General features: G+C 47.2%; 1 protein-coding gene and 1 long non-coding RNA gene across 15 annotated transcripts in view; one reads left to right on the top strand and one right to left on the bottom strand.

The window, feature by feature from the left end:
• Positions 1-23,406, bottom strand: part of TMEM268 (transmembrane protein 268) — a 116,199-nt gene that overhangs the window by 75,219 nt on the left and 17,574 nt on the right. For 9 of the 13 annotated variants that reach the window (XR_014785953.1, XR_014785952.1, XR_014785954.1 and 6 more), the window contains 6 exons: positions 22,006-22,066; positions 14,561-14,782; positions 10,193-10,396; positions 5,760-5,872; positions 2,559-2,666; positions 1,664-1,813 (listed from right to left, as the gene is read on the bottom strand). Coding sequence is in view for 7 of the 13 variants with exons in the window: in XM_084821418.1 (XP_084677544.1) it covers positions 1,664-1,813; positions 2,559-2,666; positions 5,760-5,872; positions 10,193-10,301 (480 nt within the window). In the remaining 6 variants the exon portion in view is untranslated. The remainder of the gene's footprint in view (positions 1-1,663; positions 1,814-2,558; positions 2,667-5,759; positions 5,873-10,192; positions 10,397-14,560; positions 14,783-22,005; positions 22,067-23,406) is intronic. The other 4 variants (XM_084821419.1, XM_084821420.1, XM_084821421.1 and 1 more) reach the window with 1 other exon arrangement.
• Positions 3,768-10,586, top strand: LOC146335716 (uncharacterized). Of its 2 annotated transcripts, XR_014785965.1 has the most exons (4): positions 3,768-3,961; positions 5,735-5,885; positions 6,905-8,032; positions 8,918-10,586. It is a non-coding gene; the product is annotated as an uncharacterized LOC146335716 (long non-coding RNA). The 2 variants fall into 2 exon arrangements; XR_014785964.1 differs by having other exon boundaries at positions 6,905-10,586.

Here is a 23,406-nt window from a genome sequence, read left to right as displayed (position 1 = left end):
CTTCCTTCCACTTCCTATATGTGTGTGTGTGTGTGTTTTGTTTCAGGTCATCTCTAAGCTTTTTGTGAAGCCACCCTGGCTTCTTCTGTTGTCTTCCAACTTTTTTTCTTGTTGGAATGGTTTGTAATTGTGCCTTTAGAAATTCCTTTTTTTTTAATTCCCACCCATCTTAGACTCCTTTTCTAATTAGAGTCACTTGCATGGGACCTTACTTATCATTGTTCTGATTTTATTAACATCAGCTTTCCTAAAATCCAGGATATGCATTTGGCTACACTCGGCTTTTGCTTCCTTTAGAACCAAGGATTCAAGTATAACATGGTCGCTTTCCCCCAGAGTTCCCATAACTGCTACTTTATCCACTAAGTCATCTCTGTTGGTTAGGATCAAGTCAAGGATAGCCGCCTCTAGTTCCCTCCTCTACTTTCTGTAGGAGGAAGTTATCAACAATACAAGTCAGGAATCTCTTGGAGGGGAATGTTTTGCAGCATTTGTCTCCCAACAAATATTGGGGAAATTGAAGTCCCCCATTACTACTACATCATGTGTCCTTGACACAATGGCTATTTGCACAGATGATAAACCGGACACCCTTGGGCATTATGTGTTTTCAGATTCAGGCTCACTGCCCAAGTCTGTCTCCACTTCACTCACGTTATGTTGACCTTCCCCATCTGCTCTATGTTGTATGCAGCAGTTTGTTCCACACTGGATTCTGAAGTGAAATGTGATGTGGGCTGTTCACTCATGGGATAGGCATAATGTGGGACTGAGGCCCTGACCTCAACATCCTGGCAATGGCCTGCTAGAGGCCGCTATTTTGTTCCTAGAATGTTCTAGAATGATACATACTGTGAAAACAAAATGGCAGCTATCAAGCAGTGGCCAACAAAATCAACCACTGTGTCCCAGAAAGGTCAAGCCCTTTCTCCTTCCCAAATGAGAGATGAATGAGATCATGAAAAGAACACTATTCATTACTCATTGCATTTGTTTAAGAACAAATGCATGTGGAACCAAATGCACATCCTTTGGTTCCATTTTTCATTTGTTATAGAATGAATCTACATAATACATTCTTAATGTCTAGGGACATACCGACTGTGTAAAATATGCTTCAACTGTGTTTCATGGATTGCCAGGTGCCTTTTGTTCCATCATCCATCCACAGATTGATGCAGATGGTTTTTTTTTCATCATGCAGAAAAATCTGCAAATAATTACTTAAGTATTTATGTAAGTATTTACATAATTTACCTCAGTATGTAACATTTAGCGTATTGTCCCCCATTCCATTCAGCGTTTCCTCAGTAGAAACGTATGTATTTTGCTATGAATATATATGTGTAAATTTGGGGAAAGTAAAAAAAAAATCGTCCAAAAGTCCATGGACTCCATGCGGACTGAGCGGGTCACTCTGCAGCGGATTCCGCAGGTTGGATTCTTAGAAATCTGAGCTCATTTTAGTCCATCTCAAATTACTCCAGCATCCCTACTAATGTCTGGTGAACCACTATGGAAATCACAGCTCAGTACAGATCCAGTCTCAGTCACTCAAAAAATCAAATTTTATTTGCACCAAGCCAATGGCCATTGCAATTTGTAGCAATATTCGTACAGGAATACATAATCAAACATAAAACCAGATACGGTCTCTTCTTACCTTATTTTGGCGATGATGGGTTATGAGTCTGATGGCCAAGGCAACCACAAATGCCACCACAGTGACCAAGATACTGACTTTCCAGGATTTTCCGATGGAAAACGTTTGCAGGGTAGTATAAAGATTGATCCAGAGAATCACATACAAAACCTGAAATGATAAGAGTGGGTGGTATATTTTAATGTGGCACAATAGCAGCTAGGCCTAGGGATGTCATGAGTGTCTGTTTGGGGGCTTGAGCTCAGTGGGTTCCCACCAGTTTGGTTCCCCAGATGCCAATCTGTGACTTCATGCCCAAGTGCCGCGGCCCCCGCTCCTTGCCCGAGCGGCGATGGCAGGATGGAAAGGCTTCCCATCCTGCCGCCGAGAGCAACATCCCTCTGTGCTGGTGCTCAGCAGAGAGGGATGCAGTTGCTTGGGGCAGTGGCAGGGGCAGCGTGCGCTGGGCCCCTACGAACCGCCAGCCAGCTCGCGTCTCAGCAGTTGGCAGGGTTCCGGCAAGCGGGTCGCGGGGCGGACTCACGAGAGTACACACAAGCCCAGCTAAGCCATTTCACTCCACACATAAGTGGCAAATGTGGGAGAGTTCTCATTTCCAACAATAATCCAAACAATGTTCAAAAGAGGACAGCCCAGCCACCAGAGCTCAGGAACCCAAACAAAGCTCATGTCAGTTTATACTGTCATCCAAAATGAAGGCTAAGTCTGGAGCAGGGAGATTGGACTCAGAGGATCTAGATCCAATTTATCCGGGTCGTTCTTGTGCTCGCAACCCTTGTGGTGTTGTCCCATCCCAGCAACAGAGAAGTGCCCTAATACAAGATACCATGCAGTTATTTTGGACCTCAGGAAACACCCATTTCCCCAACTCTCAATGATGCCATGCGGTCATTACCACTGTGATGGCTATCCCAAATGCCCTTGAGTTGTAGAATAGGTACTTTTTCACTTCCGGCTTCAGCACCGCACGTTGAATTAAGTTTTCCCACTGATCGGCTGTCATCTGTTTAGGTAACAACACAGTCATTATCAGTATATCCCAATGTAATGGCCACCATCCATCACAACATGGGGTGTGCTTAAATTCATTGGCATTGGTCTGGGCTGGACTGTGGCCACTAAGAGAAACTAGAACTCAGAGAGCATGTTCAGAGGGCTGTTTGGCCAGAAAATGGATCGGGCTCTGTCAAAATGCCCTCAAACATCAAAACGCAACAAGGGGAGGGGCTGCTGTTCAACTATACCCAGTTCCTCCCCCTATTCCTCTCTTTCCCCACCCTACCCCCAGCCAAAGCTTCTCAGGCAGAGAGATGGAGAAAGTGGCTTGAACAAAAGTGACTCATCTGGTCACAGCTCCCAATATCCCCATCCTCCCTGTCCACTGGAATTATTCACCAGAGATTATGGGAATTGTAGTCAATTTTTCATCACCCCAGGCATAAGCAGATGCCAAGGCATCCAGGAGATAACTGTGTGTCAAGGGCTCCTTGGCGGCCTCTTTCAGTCTAATCCAGTAGCCAAGTCCAGACACAGACAACGGGATTCTTTTCAAAGCTTTATTCCTCCTTTACAACTTAACAACTCTACTGTTAGCAACTAGATATGAGCAGCAGAGTACCTATGCCCTAAGTTGGAACAGTTGGTCCCCGTTTGAAGGAGAATCACTGGCAGACCCTGAACTTATGGGCTAGGGAGATTCCCTCCCCTTTTCCCTTGGATCCTGTGGGCGCAACCATTGTTTGCACACCAACCGGGCACTACGCCTCCTTTCTGCGCCCTCCATTTGGCGCCGCTCCCTGCATCAGCATCACGCATCCAGCAAGTCTTCTTCCTGTGCTCTCTCACTCCCAGGACTGCTATCTATGCCAGGAATGCCGGTGGGAGGAATCTCTGCCAGCTGTTAGCCCTGGGAAGGATGAGCGCGCTCCTCTCCCAGGAGCGGCTGCTCTTCTTCAGAATCAGAACTACTCTGGGATTCTATGGGCTCAGTGTCCACCCTGACATTGTGTCTGTGTGAAGGTTTGAGGCCTACTGAGGCAAAGGCTTAGAGGCCTGGAGTTTTCTGTTGGGAGGGGGTAACCCTGAGAGAAGTAGTTACATTTCTCCAGTTAAGTGTCAGTTTCATTTCTCCACTTAAGTTTGAGTTCTTTAAGTTTGAAGCAGTACTTTCAGTTTTGAGGGAGGAGGGTATATAAAGACAGCCAGTAAGAGGGGAGGGACAGCCATATCCTGAAGTGAGAGCAGAGTCTGAAGAGGGAGCAGGAAGAAGCAGCCTAGAAAAGTCTAAGGACAGCTAGGGTAAAGGAACTTGCATTTTGCAACTTTTGTTTTCTTTTAATGCCTTTTGCATCACTTAGCTCTATTGCGTAAATACCTTTAGTTGTGATTTGCTAGCTTTGAATTTACCAGTAAACTGCTGTGGTTAAAACCCAAGTGTCTGAAGTGCTAATCACCCCCATGTTATTGGGAAAGGAAAATGTAAAAGCAGGAAGGTGGGACTCTTAAGGAGGCAAGAGATCCTTAAGGAGTTGCTCAGGGGGTCTAAGGGCAGCTAGAGTAAAGGGATTTGTTTTCTGCAACTTTTATTTTCTTTTAATGCTTTTTGCATCACTCAGCTCTATTGCGTAAATACCTTTAGTTGTGATTTGTTTGCTTTAAATCTACTAGTAAACTGTTGTGGTTAAACCCTGTGTCTTGAGTGTCAGTCACCCCATGTCTACAGCCTGCCCCCTCCATTATTGGAAAAGGGAAGGTAAAAACCAGAAGGTGGGACTCTTAAGGAGGCAAGAGATCCTTAAGAAGTTGCTCAGGCGGTCCAGGTCATAAGGGGAAACTTGACAGTCTGCTTTCACATTTAAACACAAGCAGGAGGAGGAAGGGATGGCATGACAGCCTTCTTCCATTCATTCAAGGGTTCACTGCCATCTGTCTGCTGACCTGTCTGCCTGGTAAATGTTTTGTCTTTGTCTGGGGATGAGGTGCACAAGCAAAAAAACCTCCTGAAGCAGACTGGGCTCTTTCCCCGGATCCTACTCACCCAAACTGAGCAGAGGACTTTGGCATCATGAGCTCCCCTACTCAGTTTCTTGCAATGCCACTGTGATTTTAAAAGTGTGATGACTTGCTCTCTGTTGCACCAGGAAGCAGGACTAGAATGAATGGGCAAAAATTGCAGGGAAGCAGATTTCAGCTAGACATTAGGGAAAACTCCTTAAGGTTAGGAGCTGTTTGAGAGTGGGACAGAATGTCTTGGGAGGTAGTGGACTCTTCTTCATTAGAAGGATTTAAACCAGACCTCTCCAACCTGGTGCCCTCCAGGTGATTTGAACTACATCTACCATCATCCATAGCCAGAATGGACAATAGTCAGGAATAATGCAAGTTTTTGGTCCAAAACACTTGGAGGGTGCCAGGTTGGGGAAGGCTGAATGGCCATCTCTGAGGATTGCTTGTCACTGCATCCTGCATTGCATATTCTCTGTTGAGCAGGGGGTTGGACTAGATGACCTCTGTGGTCACTCCTGACTCTGTAATTCTATTGTTCTATATTTATATCTTGGATTTTCCTCTTCATATATAACCTAGGGATGGTATAAAATTAGTTGTCATTAAAATGTGTATTTATTTATTTAGTTTACATACATAGCACTACATTCCATGGCTGTTAATGGCTGTGAGCCTTCTGTTGTTCTAATTTAGGCTGCAATCCTGTACACATTTATGTGGGATTAAGTCCCACTCAACTCAAAGAGACTTAGTTCTGAGCAGACTAAGTGCTGTTAATGGGTTGGATCCAGACTCACTGAAATCAATGGGACAAGCTGGTCATAGCTTAACTTGAGTCACACTCAATTCAGTGGGAACTAAGTTAGTTGAACTAACCTGGTCTGGACCCAACCCTGTAATAACAATAAAAGAAGGCACCTGTTGAAGATTGCAGCCCACACAAAAAGGACTACTCATTCACCGAGATCTGGCTGATCCTGATTTTTCATCTTGTGCATAATATATACATGAGAGACGCGTTACACCTGGTGGCATTTTGTAAACAGCACTGCTTCTGCTCTGCAGGTTTCAACAAGGTGTGGGACCTCACCTGGATTCCCAAGGTCTTCAGTCTCTCTGCCCAACTATTCACATCAAAAGAGGTGGAAGAAGAACAGACTTCGTGAGCTCTGAGCACCAGAAGCACTTGCCCATTGAGGAGCTCTGGAAAGCAACCGTAAGGAACACTTAGCTTCAGTACTGAGGAGAGGCTGGGCCATAGCTCAGTGGTAGAGTGCCTGCTTTACATGCAGAAGCTCCCACATTCGGTCCCTGGCATCTCCAGTAAAAAGGACCAGGGAGCAGGTGGCGATGGGAAAAGCCCTCTCTGCCTGACATCCTTGGCAGCTTCTTGGTATAAGGCAGCCTCTTCTGTTAGTTGGGGAGGTACCGTAGCTCAGTGATCAAGCACATCCTTCGCAGACAGAAGGTGGCCCAGTTCAATCCTTGGCATCTCTGGTCAAAGAAAAGGAGCAGATAGCAGGGGATGGGAAGGGCCATTATTTGCCTGGGACATTCCAGTCAGAGTGGGCAATACTAAGAACATAAGATGAGCCATGCTGGATCAGACCAAGGGTCTTTCTAGTCTAGCATTCTGTGGCTGACCAGCTATCGACAGGAGACCCACAAGCAAGACACGAGTGCATCAGCACCTTCCCACCCATGTTCCCCAGCAACTGGTATACAAAGGCTTACTGATGCCGATACTGGAGGTAGCATAAAGGGGCATCAGAACTAGTAGCCATTGATAGCCTTCTCCCCCAGGAATTTGTCCAACCCCCCGTTAAAGACATCCAAATTGGTGGCCATCTTGTGGTAGAAAATTCCATAGTTTAACTATGTGTTGTGTGAAAACCTGGCTCAGCAGGCCAATAGTTTGACTCCATAGGGCAGCTTCCTATGTTCTTCACAAAAGGGAGAGTTCCAAATTTCTCCCCAGATTTTGGAGTTCTTCTGAATTACCTGTTCTTTTTTTCTTAGGTGGAATCGATGCCTTAGTATTCCTCCTTTGATCTGGGGGAGTTTTAATCCCACTTTAAGCATGCACATTTTTCAGTACATCATTGTCTCTCCCCCAGCCTCTACATTACTGTTGTGCATTAATAAAACACTCCAATCCCACCTCCACCCCCAGTAATCTCGATGCGATCATTGGAATTTCTGTGCAGAGTTTTTACCCATACATCCGTTTTTCAGTGTCAGGAGCTGCTGGATCTGAGATCAGCTACCCCATGTGGTCAGACGTAGACAGCAGCTTCTCAGTGAAGCATCTCCAGGCCCTGGACTGACCCTGCCCATTCAGGCTAACTATGGGATCCTCCTGCACAGGAAGGAGTATGACAGGGCATCCTGTTCCAGCAGAGCCTTGGCTGAGAAACAAGGATTTCATGAGCTCCAGCATGATCCCACATCCTTGGTCCTGACTTCTAGCTTGCTCCTTGATTCTCCCTCCTGATTGGTCCTTCCAGTATGCTGATGACACCCAGCTCTGTTACTCCTTCCCACCAGATTCCAAGAAAGCTGTTTCTGTCCTTAACCAGTGTTTGGCATCAGTGATGGACTGGATGAGGGAGAACAAATTGAAACTTAATCCAGACAAGACGGAGGTGCTCCTGGTCAGTTGAAAGGCAGATCAGGGAATGGGGATTCAGCCTGTGTTGCATGGGGTTACACTCCCCCTGAAGACTCAGGTTTGCAGTTTGGGGGTGCTCCTGGATTCAGCCCTAAGGCTGGATGCTCAGGTTTCAGCGGTGGCCAGGAGTGCTTTTGCACAGTTAAAACTAGTGTGCCAACTGCTCCCATTCCTGGAGATGTCTGATCTGGCCACGGTGACGCATGCCTTAGTTACAACCTGCTTGGATTACTGCAACACACTCTACGTGGGGCTGCCTATGAAGAGTATTCGGAAACTGCAGTTGGTTCAAAGAGCTGCTGCCAGACTGTTGACTGGGGCTGGTTAGCATACAACTCCCTTGTTAAAACAGCTTCACTGGCTTTCAGTCTGTTTCTGGGCACAATTGAAAGTGCTGGCTATGACCTATAAATCTCTATGCAGCTCCAGTCCAGGTTATCTGAAAGACCGTATCCTCCCTTATGAACCTGCCCGTGTTCTGAGATCTTCTGGGGAGGCCCTTTTCTCAGTCCCACCACTGTCGCTGGCACGTTTGGTGGGAACCCAGGAGAAGGCCTTCTCCGTGGCTGCCCCACAGCTGTGGAGCACCCTTCCCAGGGAGGCTAAGATGGCGCCCTCCTTGATGCGTTTCCAGAGGCAGACTAAAACATTCTTGTTCCAGCAGGCCTTTGGGACATAGTTGGCACCTGGGGGTAAGCTGCTAAAATGCTGTTTTAAAATGCTGTTTTAATATAATTTTAATTGTATTGTTGTTTAATTTATATTTTAACTTTTGTATATTTTCATATGTTTTAATTGTATATGTTTTAATTTTTGTAAGCCACCTTGTGTCCCAGTACTGGTATAAATACTGGTGGGGTATAAATTAATCATCAGCATCAGCATCCTTCAGTCCTGACTTGCTCTGCAGTCCATCCCACTACTGGGGTGTCCCATGGCTCCTGGCACCTGGATCCTGGCTCACCTCAGGCACACAACGCAGCCTTGACAATAATACCACACAGGAAGAAGCTTGTCACCACTGTACATGCAGGTCCTTGCCATGTGATGTTTTGCCAGTGCGTAGGAGCACATGGATGTATCGGTAACACACTAAAACAGGGGTGGGCAGAAGGTAGATTTCCAGACATTTGGGGCTTCAAGTCCCAGAAGCCCCTGCCAGCATGACCAATGATCGGGAACACTGGGAGTTGAAGTCCCAAACATCTGGGGTGATATCCAATGTCACCCTTGCATGAGTGGCCAAGGCATGCTGGTGGTGCATGGCCATCCCCTACCACTAGCAGTTGCAATGTCACACTTCCGGGGAGGTGAGGAAAGTGCAGCGAGGACAGAAATGCTCATTTCCAGAAGGGGCACAACCTGCCCCTTCCAGAACAAGCATTTACACTCATTGCAGTGTTTCCTTCCGGAAATGCTACATCACAACCGCCAGTGGTAGGGGCCCCCTGCACGCCACCACCCGCACAGCAGGGCTGCCCACACAAGGGTGGCATTGGCTACTACCCCCGGAGGTCTACGTTTTGCCATCCCCTGGCCTAAAATATACATAATCCTCTTGGATTTTGATTTTACAGATTCAAGCTGTGAAAGCAAATTTGGGGTGAAGACTTTAGAATAAAGTTTAGCAATGCACACTGGATGCAAGATTCTGGCACGTCGTCCTGCCATTTCATTAAGGCAGACTCTTCCTGGGGTGAACATGTAGACGCTTCAGTTCAAAGAGTTGCCATTACACACTTCCACGTCTTTGGAACATGTTCGGAACAGTCTTTGGAATGCGTTGTTCAAGATGTCATCAGACTGGGGACACATCTGCATGCATTTGGTGGGACTGCTTGCATGCCATGAAGACTAATAGTGAAAAAATATCCTGTTATCTCTTCAAAGCATCATTGGGAATGGGATTCCACTGAATTTGATGATGCCTCTTTTGTGCCATTTAAATAGGCACATAAAGACCATACCCAGATTGGGGTCATTTGGTTTTGTTTTTAAGACTAGCATAATATTTATTAGTGGTATTTCTGGGTATTATATTCACTGATTTGGATGTGCATTCACCTCATTTGGTTGGTTTGACTGATTATTTGTTTAGGAACACAGGAAGATGCCTTATAAGAGTCAGACCATCTCCAGGTAGCACTGGGAAAATCCCATCTCTACAACCCTGAAGAACTGGTGACAGTCATGGAAGACCACATCTGGGAAACTTGTGGCTTCCTGGATATTGTTGGACTGCAATTCCCATCATCTCTGGTCATGGTGGGTGAGGTTGATGGGAGTTGTAGTCTAAAGCATCTGAAGGGACCCAGATTGGGAAAGGCTGGCTTTCCCTGAATAGCAGTGGTGCCACATCATGGCCTCAGAAAGTGGTCTCTCCCCAGCCCTGCTACCCACACACCATTTTATCCTGGAGATGCCAGGGGCTGAACGTGCAATTTCCTGCATGCAAAGCACACAATCTACAATTGAGCTATCACCTGCAAATCGTACCCATCTCAGAAGAGACAGTAAAGCTAACCCAGGAATTTGAGCGGGGCGGGGGGAGAACTCTTCCTGATCCTAAGAATGCATCACTGAAGTATCACACCTGATCTTGTCATACAATGCCCTTCATAAATCTAGCCAGCTCATCATAATCATCAGCATTATTTATTGTTATTTTCTTTAAGGCATTGATTTAAATCTGTAGCCTGGTGCAATCCAAAGATATTGCAAAACCTTTACAATGTACAAAAATCTGCATAGAACAATTCACCATGACGGAGAAAATGCTTCTCTCTTTACCTCACTGCTAGCCATTTTGCTATGATTTCCCTTTCTGGCAACCAGCCATGCAACTCATTTACCTTTCTTCCAGGAATCTGAGAATTCCTCTCCTGGGCTCCTACAGTAAGAGACAGAGAACGGATGTGTCTCTTCCTCAGCCACACTTGCTTGGCTTTTGCCCCAAGCCATGATGAAGGAAAGTTTCACTCTGTAACTCCCGTAATCATACAGTGAAAGATCCCGCTGTCTGCATCTCCTGCTTGAATGTTGTTGTGTTGTTTACCCTGGAAAAACATCAAAGGGTAATCATGTCAATTCCTCTATACTGTGCCCAAGAGAGGGTAGAAAGCTGGAAGGGATGGTAGCACCTAAGATGGATGTCCAGCTGTTTGAGGTCTCTTCAGAAGCTCAGTTCCCAGAATTCTGTCACTCTTTCACAAATCTTTACTGAGTCATTCAGTGAAGCAATATTATGTTCGCAACAGTTGGGGTGGGGCGAGGTGGGGCGGGGTGGGGCAAGTCCTGGCTGGAGGCCCATTAATATATGCAACACAGCCCCAAATTAGCCACGCTTGGGAAAATGTAAAGGATTCCTCTTCTGCTCTATTTTAAGAAGCTGGATCTGCTAACACAATCCTCTGGCTTCTTTCTTGGTTTTGGTTTTTATCAGCACATGTGTTTGAATCCATGTGCATGAACATTAAGGCACCACCAATGGAGGCTTGTGGCTCCTATGTCAGTGGGGTGGTGAATCTGGTCTGGGTTTCAGTGAGAACCAGTCAGAACTCTAAAGGAGCTATCCAAGAGAACCAGTCAGAACTCTAAAGGAGCTATCCAAGGTGCTCTGCATCTTGAATAGTCCCTTTAGAGTTCTGACTGGATCTGACTAGGGATGTCAGAGAAATCCACAGTGGAATCAAATGAATTCATATTTTCATGAATAATCCAGCCTGGGGATTGCACAGCAGACTGTCTTTCCCCCTGTTGGGCAGATTCCATGGACTTGCAGACCATTTCTCTAACTTTCCCAAATTGTGTGCAAATTTTGTCATCGAAAAATTCACCAAATTTTAAAAACGGACAAAAATGTGCATTTTCCCCATAGGCTAAAGTGTGAAAGCATGCATTTGGGGGAAATGTGCGCATTTTCACACACAAAACACAATCCGCAAAACACAGGCGGAACAGATTTTATACAATCCAAACAGCCCTAGCCATGACAAGTGGGACCTGCAACAAACTGCTCCTGTTTAGGGACCCCAGCCAGCCATGCCCTCTTCCAGGATACTCCATTCCACACCAACCCCTCTCCAGTTTTCCATTCCCTACCCAATAAGACTTTGCATTCTATGGCCACTGAACTTGCTTACTCCTCATTGGGCTGCTTAGACCTTGCTCCTTTAGGGTGTTTTTCTAGAGGTGTTTGGTATTTCTGCAAATCTGGGGTCCCCCACATCTGCTGATATCTCCCTCCTGTATGTGGATGGTGCCATTTTGGCTACATGAAATTCCACATTTGGAGACATTTTTCTCCCTCTCTCACAACACTAGAAGCCAGTATGGTCATCCCATGAAGCTGATTGGTGGGAGATTCAAGACTCTCCCGCACTGGAAGCATTCAAGATGATGCTGGACAGCCTTCTGTCAGGGATGCTTTGACTTGGATTCCTGCACTGAGCTGGGAGTTGGACTCGATGACCTTGTAGGCCCCTTCCAACCCTACTATTCCATGATTGTATGATTCTACGATAACTTGGAACAAGTTCAGAGAAGGGCAACAAAGATAATCAGGGGACTGGAAACTAAGTCCTGTGAGGAAAGAGGGAAGGAACTGGGTATGTTTGGCCTTGTAAAGAGCAGACTGAGGGAAGATATGATATCACTTTTCAAGTACCTAAACAGTTGTCACGCAGAAGAGGGCCTCAACCTGTTCTCTGCCATCCAAGATTGTCGGACACGAAATAATGGGCATAAGTTACAGGAAGGCAGATTTCAGCTGAACATCAGGAAAAACTTCCTGTCAGAGGAGTCAGACAATGAAACCAGCTGCCTAGGGAGGTGGTGCACTGTCCATCGCTGGGGGCATTCAAGCAGAGTCTGGACAGCCATCTGACATGGACACATTAAATGGATTACTGCACTGAGCAGGGGGTTGGATTTGATGGCCTAAATGGCCCTTCCAACTCTATGTTTCTATAATTCTAACTCTTAATTTATTGATAGCTGCATGAATATGTATGGCAGTTTATTGGAAAACTTCACAAATGCCAACTATTTGTGAATGACTCAAAAATAGGGGGCATTGCTTAATTAAAGTAAATTTATTTCTTGAGAGGATATGTAAGACATCACATTGATCGGTTTATTGAGAGATGTCTTTTTTTAATACATTTGTTTGAATACTAATTTTGAAGGCAAGGTACAACCTCCCCCCCCCCGGCCCCATATCATGATTATCCACCCTCTGGAACATTCTCCCATGGGCAGTTCCAGAGGCAGAAACTGTGGCAAGCTTCAAATGCCTCTTGAAAATGTATTGTTTACACAGACTTCCCTTAACTTGTGATGAACTACGACACCGTTCTATTTGATTGTTGTTTTGCTGTGATGTTTTTCGTTAGTAATAATAATGTTATTGTTTAGCTATAAGCTAGATGGATGGATAGAGGGATAGATGGAAGATGGATGACAGACAGACAGACAGACAGACGAACATTCAGTCGAGCAACAAATTTAGCTCTCAATTTCCTGGCCTGCAGCACAAATACGGAAACATGCAGAAATCAAAATAACATAATCTTCATTATCAGACAGAAGACATACAGATTCACTAAGTCAGTTGTCTTCACTATTTTTCAATAAGGAACCACTTTGGCTCCAGGCGCCCCTGCCAAGGACACTTGGGGCCTTTTTTTGGGCTGCAAGGGACCTCTCCTCTCCCCCACCCCTGCATCAAGCAGTGACTCTCTGCAGCAGACATGCTGCAAGCCTTTTCTGCCCTTTCCTCCCCATTCCTCTCCACGTCCTCCAAGCAAGGCCTCAGTCTCCAAGTCAGCACACAGAGCAGGCAAAGCACGCAGGCAGATTTCTACAGGCTCACTTGGTCCTTGGATTGAGAAAGATGTTGCTCTCGTCACTGAGAGGGTGCTCTGCTCATGTCCCAAAATGTCCCAGAAATATTGCACTCTATCTCTCCCTCTCGCCTGCATGTTCAATTTTACCTCCACCTCCAGCACCTGTGCAGATGACTACTGCATTAACCAGTCACCTTGTTCTTTGCCGCTTGGGCTCCTCCCCCACCACAGCTAATTGGCTGGTTGTTCCTGTGTTCTCCTCCTCCCTCCCCGCCACCTTACAGCTGACGAGCGGCAGGTCTCCTGACTCCCCACCCCTGAAGTCTCCTGTGGTAGCCCAGATGACACCAGCAAGCAAAAAACAAGGCAAAGCAAGAGAGCCCCACCTGAGAGTGAGAAGCTACAGCAAAAAGAGGGAGAGAAAGAGACTGAATGAGCGAGAGAGAGAGAGAGAGAGAGAGAGAGAGGTGGGCAGAGAAGTAAACTTGAGGAGATTGAGAGCTACCAGAGGCCCTCAGGCCCTGCAGTAGAGAACATTGCACTAGGTATAACAAAATTCTTCCTGAGCCTGAAGTCAGCCATATATTTTTCACATAGGCCTTTTTATAAAGAGGACATTGGGATGTTTTTGATTATTTATTATTTTGCATTGCTTCAGATTGTATTTTATATGCATTTTAGTGTGAACCACTTAGATGTTGTATTATATTAAGTGGCACAGAAGTATTACAAATAACTGGCCAAAAGAATTGATTTAAAATACACATTTATTAAACAAAAATATCTAAAACTAAGTTAATTATGAATTACTGAAACTCCAGATGCAAAGACATGAAAACAGCTTTCTCAGAAAAAAGCACTATGGGATAGGTATAGGAGGTATAGAATCATAGGGTTGGGAGGGGCCTACAAGACCATCGAGTCCAACCCCCTGCTCAATCCTGATTCCCAGGCGGTCTCCCATCCAAGTACTAACCAGGGCTGACCCTGCTTAGCTTCCGAGATCAGACGAGATCGGAGGAGACCTGGGATTAATTAAATGCAACTGAATGCAAAGACAGTGGGCAGATCTCAACACTTCCTGTGTAAAAACCGATTTCATTATAAAGAGCATAGGGATTGTACTCACCTTTTTATATAATTCGGTATTGCATTTGTGGTTTTCAATTCAACATGAGCCTGACTGGCACGTGAAATGGCTGGCGGTGCATTACGTCGTGGCTCATTAATGTTAGAGCTGTGTGCAAATGGCCTCTCAAAATTCCCCAGCCTATTTGTGTGCAAAGAAACCAGGGGCAGGACAGGGGGTAATTTCACAACATTTCTCCTAGGGGAGGAGAAATTCTCCCACAGTTTCTCGCAGGTAGGGCTCACCATTGGCAGGGGTTGTAGCACGGCTTCTTTCTTTTTTCCCTCAGTTTTGGTTTACTGCACTTCTTCTGTAAGTAGCAACAACATCAACTGTGGTGAGGCTTCCACTTTTCTGAGGCAGAATTTTGAATTTCTTTTGGTGGTCTTCTTGAGCTTCCCTAATCACCGCGAGGTGGCTGAGGGTGCCGTGTGTTTTCTCTCTCTATTACACATCTTTCCAGTGCTCTGTGGGCAGTGGGGAAGCAGGATATAATAGGTCAGTTTACATCAGAGCTGTGCACAAACGGCCTCTCAAACTGTACCAACCCATTGTAGGGATGGGGGAGAATTTCTCCCCGAAACTTCGGGGGGCCGAGTGCCAACATATTCGGCCCCCCAAAGTAGTTTCGGGGAGAAATTCTCCGCACCCCCCTGCACCCCGCACCCCCCCCCCGGGATGGGACTTACCTTTCCCGAATGTCCCTCCCGGCGGCGGGTCCCAGCGGCGGTTCGGCAGGTCTTCGACAGGGGCAGAGGCGGCAGCCGGTCTTTCGACCGGCTGCCGCCGCCATTCCAATAAAAGTAAAAAAAAAAAAAAACGCCCCCGTGATAGGCTACGTGACGATTTACGTAGCCTATCACGGCTGACTTTGCAGATCTAGCCATGATAGGCTACGTTAATTGTCACGTAGCCTATCACGGGGGCGTTTTTTGTTTTTTGTTTTACTTCTTATTTCGCGGCCGGGTGAGGCGAGGCACCTCCTCCCCGGCCTGAATTTCGGCCGGGCGAGGAGGGAAGCCTCCCCCCCGGCCTGAACTTCAGGGGGAGCAGCGAAGCGCCTCCCCCCCACCGTGAAGCAAGCTGCGAGACCAGGTAAGTGGCTTTCGTGCACCCCTACCCATTTGTGGGGAGAGAAATTGGGGAGACAATTTCACTGAATTTCTCCTAGGATGAAATATGAAGAAATATGGATGTCCACGGAATCTGCCATGGACTCCAATGAGGCCAAATTCCAGTGAATTCGGCCCCCCAAAGTCAGTGGCAGAACGGATGCACTTACCTGTGCCTCTCCGGACTGAATATCCACCCCCGGCCGGTTCCATTCCGCCATCTGTGAGGAACTCGGAAGTAAGTGATCGGATGCAAATGGCGTCCGCTACGCCGTTTGCGTCCCCATTTTTCCTCGCAATAGGCTACGTATCTCTATTTACGTAGATACTTATGTAGCCTATTGCATGAAAAAAGAGGGACGCACATGGCGTAGTGGACGCCCTTTGCGTCCCTGGTTTTTCATGCAATAGGCTACGTAAGTATCTACATAAATACAGACGCGTAGCCTATCGTGAGAAGAAATGGGGACGCAAACGGCGTAGCGGACGCCATTTGCGTCCGGAGAGCACTGTGGGAGCCGGGACGGAGCTGGCCAGCTCAGATTCCGGGGGGGAGGGAACGGATCTCCTCCCCCCCACTGAGGATTCTGGGGGGAGGAATGGATTGCCTCCCCCCCCAGCGGACCCCCCCCGCCCCGTGGACGTGAGGTAAGGGGATCCGTACATCCCTAGAAATTCTCAAACAGTTTCTCACAGGGCTCCCTGTTGACAGGGGTTGTAGCACAGCTTCTTTCTTTTTTTTCCTAAGGTGTTTTGGTTTGTTGCACTGCTCCTGCAAGTGGCAACAGCATCAGCTATATTGAGGCTTCCACTTTTCTGAAGCAGAATTTTTATTTATTTATTTTTTGAGCTTACCTAATCCCTGCAAGGGGGCCGAGGGGGCTGTGTGTGTTTTCTCTCTCCATCATCGCACATCTCTCCATTGCTCTGCAGCCTCCCAGGCCACTTCCCATTCCTGAACTGAAAATGCCCCGTGGGAGGAATCGCCTCATGACGACTTCCTCATGATGGCTTTAACTGAAGTACAGAAAGCCAAGGAGGCTACAGGCTGCCACAGAGGTTATTGTACAATGAATCTCTGTACACTCCATGGTCACCTCATAAGTAAAGGAAGCACAAGAACCCCAAACCCAACCCATGAGAATTTCTTCGAAATTTCTTCTCCTTTGAATTCCTTTTCAAAGGCAGTTTCTTTTTGATCAAATTGAATGAGAACAGTCACCAAAAAAAAGTGGGACAAATTTCCAGCTCAGCACATGAATGCACATGTGTTCAGATGAATGTGCGCTAGGGACAAGGTGCATCTGACCCCTACTCTATAACAAGGGTGGGGAACCTCTGCCCGCCCCCAATGGCTAATGGTCAGGGATGAAGGGAGTTGGAGTCCAGTAACTTCTCGGAAGGCATATGTTCCCCACACCTGAATGAGGGACTCCAGGAAGAGAGTTGACAATGCTAGCAAGTCATGCTAACAACATTTTAACAGACAGCGATTGGCCAGAAACGGGGACCAGAAAATAGTGTGTGTCTCTGGTTGAACAGTGACAGCTGGAATAAGTATCTTTTACCGGGATGGAAGAATGGGAGGGCTTTGGATCCAGCAGGGGAATGGGAGAGGTTTGGATCTAGAATGCCTCCTTCTGGCCCTCTCCACCACTGGAGCAAGGACTTGGTCCTGCACACATGGTCTGTGGTCCTATGATTTCCTAGGCAATTTGGAGAGTTGCCTCCCAAGTAGGCTTTGCTGCCTTTTTAGGCCAAAGCATACGGGGAGTTCAGATCCCCCCCCCATGCACTGAAAGAACATGTTGGGGGGGTCACATGGGCTAGCCCCCTACTACCCACATGCACAGTGGCCATGGAGTACCCCATCACCACTGTATGCTCAATCGCCCAGCATGCAAAGGGGCTCTATGCTCATGACAAAATGCAATGGCCAGATTGATAATGGGGACCAGAAGGTCCGAACATATAAGACCGATTCTGACCCTCTCGCACTGGCTGCCTGTATGTTTCCGAGCCCAATTCAAGGCTCTGGTTGTAACCTATAAAGCTTTACACAGCTTGGGACTACAATACCTGATGGAGCGCCTTTCCCAGCACGAATCTACCCATACACTATGCTCAACATCTAAGGTCCTCCTTCGGCTGTCTACTCCGAGGGAAGCTTGGAAGACAGCGACAAGGGAGAGGGCCTTCTCGGTGGTGGCCCCCCAATTCTGGAATTATCTCCCTGATGAGGCCTGCCTGGCACCAACATTGTTATCTTTTTTTTGTTTAGTCTCTTCCCCTGTGCTCTGTATGTTTCTGCTACTTCTGGAGGGCCTGTGGTGGCTGCAAATAAATACCCAAGCAACTCTGGAAACCAGGTGCTTTCCATTTAACCAAGGCAGAACTCAGCATGCTCCACTCTCTCATGCTGGTGCAGTTCTCAAGGCTCCAACAGAGACCACCACCTGAGGTCAGCTCAGACCAGAAGGCTTGGCTTCCTAGCAACCCTGGAACCTCTTCTTTTAGAAATTAACCCACTGCAGGCCCTGATCCTGGTAGATGAAGGGATTACACCTTTATTTTCTGTTTATTCCACCACCACCACCACCACCCCTTCTTTTTTCATCACGCTTCTGCACAGAACTCAAAGGAGATGGTCCAGGGCTGGTCCAGCAGCCTCTGGACCAGCCCTGCTTGTCTGCAGAGAAGCAGGCTCTATCCAATTGTCGATCTATCCAGCAGCTGAAGGGAGTCCAAAAGCACAATGTGTGCAAGGAATGAGGAGGAGCAGAAAGGCATTGTGGGGCGGGGGGAGTGATACAGAACAGGTTCTACAGCTCTAAGGCCTGCAGGTCAGAGTTATAATACTGCTAGATTGACTCACACATGACTCGGTAGTGCACAGAAAACGCAATAACAAGGCGGACGACATCATAAAAGTCATTTTGGGGGGAAAGATACAGAACAGGTTCTGTACAGAACAGGTGATACAGAACAGGTGATACAGAACAGGTGATACAGAACAGGTGATACAGGTGATACAGAACAGGTGATACAGAACAGGTGATACAGAACAGGTTCTACAGCTCTAAGGCCTGCAGGTCAGAGTTATAATACTGCTAGATTGACTCACACATGACTCGGTAGTGCACAGAAAACGCAATAACAAGGCGGACGACATCATAAAAGTCATTTTGGGGGGGAAAGATACAGAACAGGTTCTGTACAGAACAGGTGATACAGAACAGGTGATACAGAACAGGTGATACAGGTGATACAGGTGATACAGAACAGGTGATACAGAACAGGTGATACAGCTCTAAGGCCTGCAGGTCAGAGTTATAATACTGCTAGATTGACTCACACATGACTCGGTAGTGCACAGAAAACGCAATAACAAGGCGGACGACATCATAAAAGTCATTTTGGGGGGAAAGATACAGAACAGGTTCTGTACAGAACAGGTGATACAGAACAGGTGATACAGAACAGGTGATACAGGTGATACAGGTGATACAGAACAGGTGATACAGGTGATACAGGTGATACAGAACAGGTGATACAGAACAGGTTCTACAGCTCTAAGGCCTGCAGGTCAGAGTTATAATACTGCTAGATTGACTCACACATGACTCGGTAGTGCACAGAAAACGCAATAACAAGGCGGACGACATCATAAAAGTCATTTTGGGGGGAAAGATATATTGAAGGAGAAACAGAGACCAAACCGTGGGATGGGGAGTCCGTCCTGTGCTGCCCTGAATGAGCCAGATATTACAGTGCCAGGATAAAACATAGATTAGCCCAAGGAGTGGACTGTTGTGTTGGAAGGCCTGTGAGCTCAGTTCGGTTCTGTTACTCGAAACAAATTCCTGGGCTCAGATTTTTTTTTAAAAAATACTGACTTACATCTCTTGCATCCAGCTCCAGTTGGTGGATCTCGGAGTTTTAGTCAAAACAAAACAAAACGACGTAGATCATGCAAGCCTCCCCCGCCACCCAATGTATGCAGTACTACCATCCCTTCCAACAATTTAGAGAAGAAAATGGGGACACTCACTCTTGTCTACTTGGACCATGCTGTTGTATCCAGGAAGAAGTCACTCTAAGGATCACTGTCCAAGACACACAAACACAGAGAAGCTGTCTCTTCTCTACCGTTCATTTACTCTACAACAGGCAGGAGGCTGAATTTGCTTCCTATTTCCTAGTTCCTTATTTCTGATTTCCTAGTTGCTTCTTCAGCCAAGCAGCCTGAAGGAGGAGGAACTGAGGCTTGTGTGTCCCTGCACCTCAAAATAACATTTGGACCTACCCTGGGAAGAGAATTGGCTACTGAAGGTCAAATGATAGTGCTTGAAGGTCACACTAATAACTAGTGCTGTGCCGAAAATTTCTCCCACATTTTTTTCGACCATTCTCATTCAATTTCATAGAAAAGAATGGCTTCTGAAAAGAAATTCAAAGATGAAGAAATTTCGGGAAAATTCTCATGGCTTGGGTTTAGGTTTCTTGGGCTTACCTTACTTAGGGGGTGGTCGAGGAGTGAGCACAAGTTTCCTGTTTTTCATTGTATGATCATCTCTCTGGCGGCCTGTAGCCTCTTCAGCTTCCTACATTTCAATGAAAGCCCCAGTTAAGGTACCATGAGATAATTCCTCTCCTAGGGCTTTTTCAGATCAGGGCATGCAGGCAGCCTGGGAGGCTGGCTGTGATGGGGTAAGCTCAAAAACACTATGAAAATAAATTATAAAGCATCCTGAATGAGGCAGAACAATGGAAGAGAATGGGGAAAAGGGGAGATAAAAGTTTAAAGAAATTGGAGGACAGACGTGAAGTACTAGTTCCCCTCTACTCAGCACTGGTTAGGCCTCATCTAGAGGACTGAGTCCAGTTCTGGGAACCACACTTTAAGAAGGATGCAGACAGATTGGAAAAAGGTTCAGAGGAGGGCAACAAAGATGATCAGGGGACTGGAAACAAAACCCTATGAGGAGAGACTGAAAGAAGTGGGCATGTTGAGCCTTGAGAAGAGAAGACTGAGGGGAGGTATGATAGCGCTGTTCAAGTACTTCAAAGGTTGTCCCAGAGAGGAAGGCCAGGATCTCTTCTCGATCATCCCAGAGTGCAGGACACAGACTAATGGGCTCAAGTGACAGGAAGCCAGATTCTGGCTGAACATCAGGAAAAACGTCCTGACTGTTAGAGCAGTACTACAATGGAACCAACTATCTAGGGAGGTGGTGGTCTCTCCCACACTGGAGGCATTCAAGATGAGGCAGGCTGGACAGCCATCTGTCAGGGATGCTTTGGCTTGGATTCCTGCATTGAGCAAGGGGCTGGGCTTGATGGTCTTGTAGGCCCCTTTCAACCCTACTAGTCTATGATTCTATGACAGAGCATGATCTCCACCTCGTCCCTGGAGCCAGACACAGCACTGCCTTCGCCTGCATTGCAGTGGATGCAAACTGGGAGCCGGCCTGCCAAGACAGCAGATGCTGTTGCAGCACTAAAAAAAACCCAAAACCTTGAGGAAAAAAGAAAAAAGTTGTGCTCCAAGCCCTACCAATGGGGAGCCCCACCTGGGAGAAACTGCTGAGAATTTCTCCTCCCCCTGGAGAACTTTGGTGAAATTGTCTCCCAGATTCCTCTGCCCACAAGTCAGGTGGAGAATGTCAAGAGGCCATTTGCGCACAGCTCTACTAATAACATTACCGCAATGACAAAAAGGGGGGACAGAATGGGGGGTGTAGATTCCCCAGGGCCAGAGATCTGTGGATAGGGGCTATCCCTGCACAACAGGGACAAGGGGAGTGAAGATAGGATGTAGCACTCAAAATGCCTAGCAATATGTGACCCTTCCCCCAAGAACCCATATGCTTTTTCCTTCTGTTAGACAACGGGGCTGTTCACACAGCACGCTAACCTACACTCAGTGGTTGAGTGTGGGCTGGTGTTGAACCATGGGTTGTGTGTTGAACAGTCAGTGAGTTAGCATGTTGTCTGAACCCAGGACATTTTCCACAGGGTGGCTTGTTAACCACCCTGAACAACCCAACAACAAACCATGGGTTCTCAAGGTGGCTTGTTTGTGTGAGAGAGAGGGAGGGGGAAGCCACATTGCATGGCCCCCTGCGGAAAATGTCCTGGGTTCAGATAACACGCCAAGCCATGGTTCAACAAACAACCCACAGTTCAACAACAACAACCCACACTCAAACACTGAGTGTGTATTAGTGTGTTGTGCAAACCCAGTCAATGTCTCTCTCTTAAACCTTTATGCACAAACTGTTCTCAGCGAGGCAGTTTGGTGATTTTAGACAGAGGACTTAATGGCCTTCTAGGACTACTGAGCAATTCCTTGCCTTTGCTATGACCATCCACCCATCCCTGCCCGATTACTCAAATGGAGAGAGCACGAGCTCATGGAAAGAGGGCCCTTCGCTGTAAGACGCTCCTCATCGTAAACAAGATCCATAGTTTCTAGGCATGATTCAGTTTCCTTGTAAGCCTCAATTAAAAACAAACAAGTCATCCCATTTGGAACTAACGAAGGGAAGGGCAAGGGGAAGAGAGAAATAGCTTACAAGCTGTCGTCTTTGTAGTGCTCTAATGCTGCTCCGCTCTCACAGCCAAGCGTTACGTTTTCTGTGGAATTGCAATAGTTTTAAAACCGGGATATGCTAAGAGGAAAACGGGTGTATGGAAAAACGAAAGACCAAACCAGATCAGAGAGTGTAAGACGATCCCCCCCACTCCACCTGCCCGCCCCCACCCCGTCTCCCTGCCCTGGCAATGGCAAACAAATGCAGTCATGTGTCCCTCAAATCCTCTGGCTGAGTTCCCTCTGTACAAATGCATCAGAGAGAAAGATGGGGAGGAGCGTTTGAACTGACTGGCTTCACTTTCAGATGGGGGCTTCTCACACTCCCAACAGTGAGAAGGCTGACGGAGGCCGTGTCAGTGGGGCGGTGAATCCACTCCAGGTCTCAGGCAGAACTCTAAAGGAGCGATCCAAGGTGCTGAAGTGTGAAAAATACTGAGCTAGATGGACAAGTAGTCTGGCTGGGTAAAAGGCAGCTTCTTATGTCTCTATTTAATCCAGCGCTTTCTTCAGAACCATGAGGCCTAGAATCTTGCTTTGTTTTTAGTTGGAGGACAATAACGTAGCGATTTTTAGCTGAAGGACCCCATGCTTGGCACGCGGAAGGTCCCAGGTGCAATCCCCAATATCTCCAGGCAGGGATGGAGACCCACTGCCCATCAGTGTGGACTCAGTATCAGAGGAGGCTGGTGGCTCTGATGTCAGTGGGGCTGTGAATCCACTCCAGGTTTCAGCCAGAACCAGTCAGGACTCTGAAGGAGCTCTCCAAGGTGCTTTGCAAGCTCCTTTAGAGTTCTGACTGGTTCTGAGTGCAACCCAGAGCAGATTCACCGCCACACTGACATCAGAGCCACCAGCTTCCAATGGCTAGAAACGTGGGCAGCAACCTTACCCTAAGTCAGGTTACCAGTATGAACTGGTCCATGCAGTTCAGTACTGCCTACTGGCGGTGACTCTCCAGAGTGCGAGAGAGGGATCTTTCCCAGCCCAGCCTGAAGATGCCAAGGATTGAACTAGGGACCTTGTGCATGCAAAGCAGGTGCTCTAGTAGTGCTAAGCTATTGTCCTTCAACTAAAGACAGAGTACGATCCCAGTCCTCATGATTCTGAATAAGGGGCCAAAGTAAACATAGGACACTGCCTTATACCAAATCACATCACTGGGAAGGGCTATATGCAGCGGAGGCAGCTTCACACCTCGGAGAGCTCCTTTAGAGTTCTGACTGAAACTCAGAGCAGATTCGCCGCCCCACTGATATCAGAACCATCAGCCTCCATGGAGAAGGCATGCTCCTGCCAGTAGTCAGGGTGGCCATCTGCTCTCCCCACCCCTAGCATCTGTGCCTTTAATGGCAGCATTGCCTGCAGCAATTAGCGATTTCTT

This window comes from Heloderma suspectum, chromosome 14 (genome assembly GCF_057233095.1).
Source record: "Heloderma suspectum isolate Gila_16-S chromosome 14, 16-S_ref, whole genome shotgun sequence".
Lineage (NCBI taxonomy): Eukaryota > Metazoa > Chordata > Lepidosauria > Squamata > Helodermatidae > Heloderma > Heloderma suspectum.
Note: the sequence above shows the minus strand (reverse complement) of the source record. Positions and strands in the feature narration are given on the sequence as shown.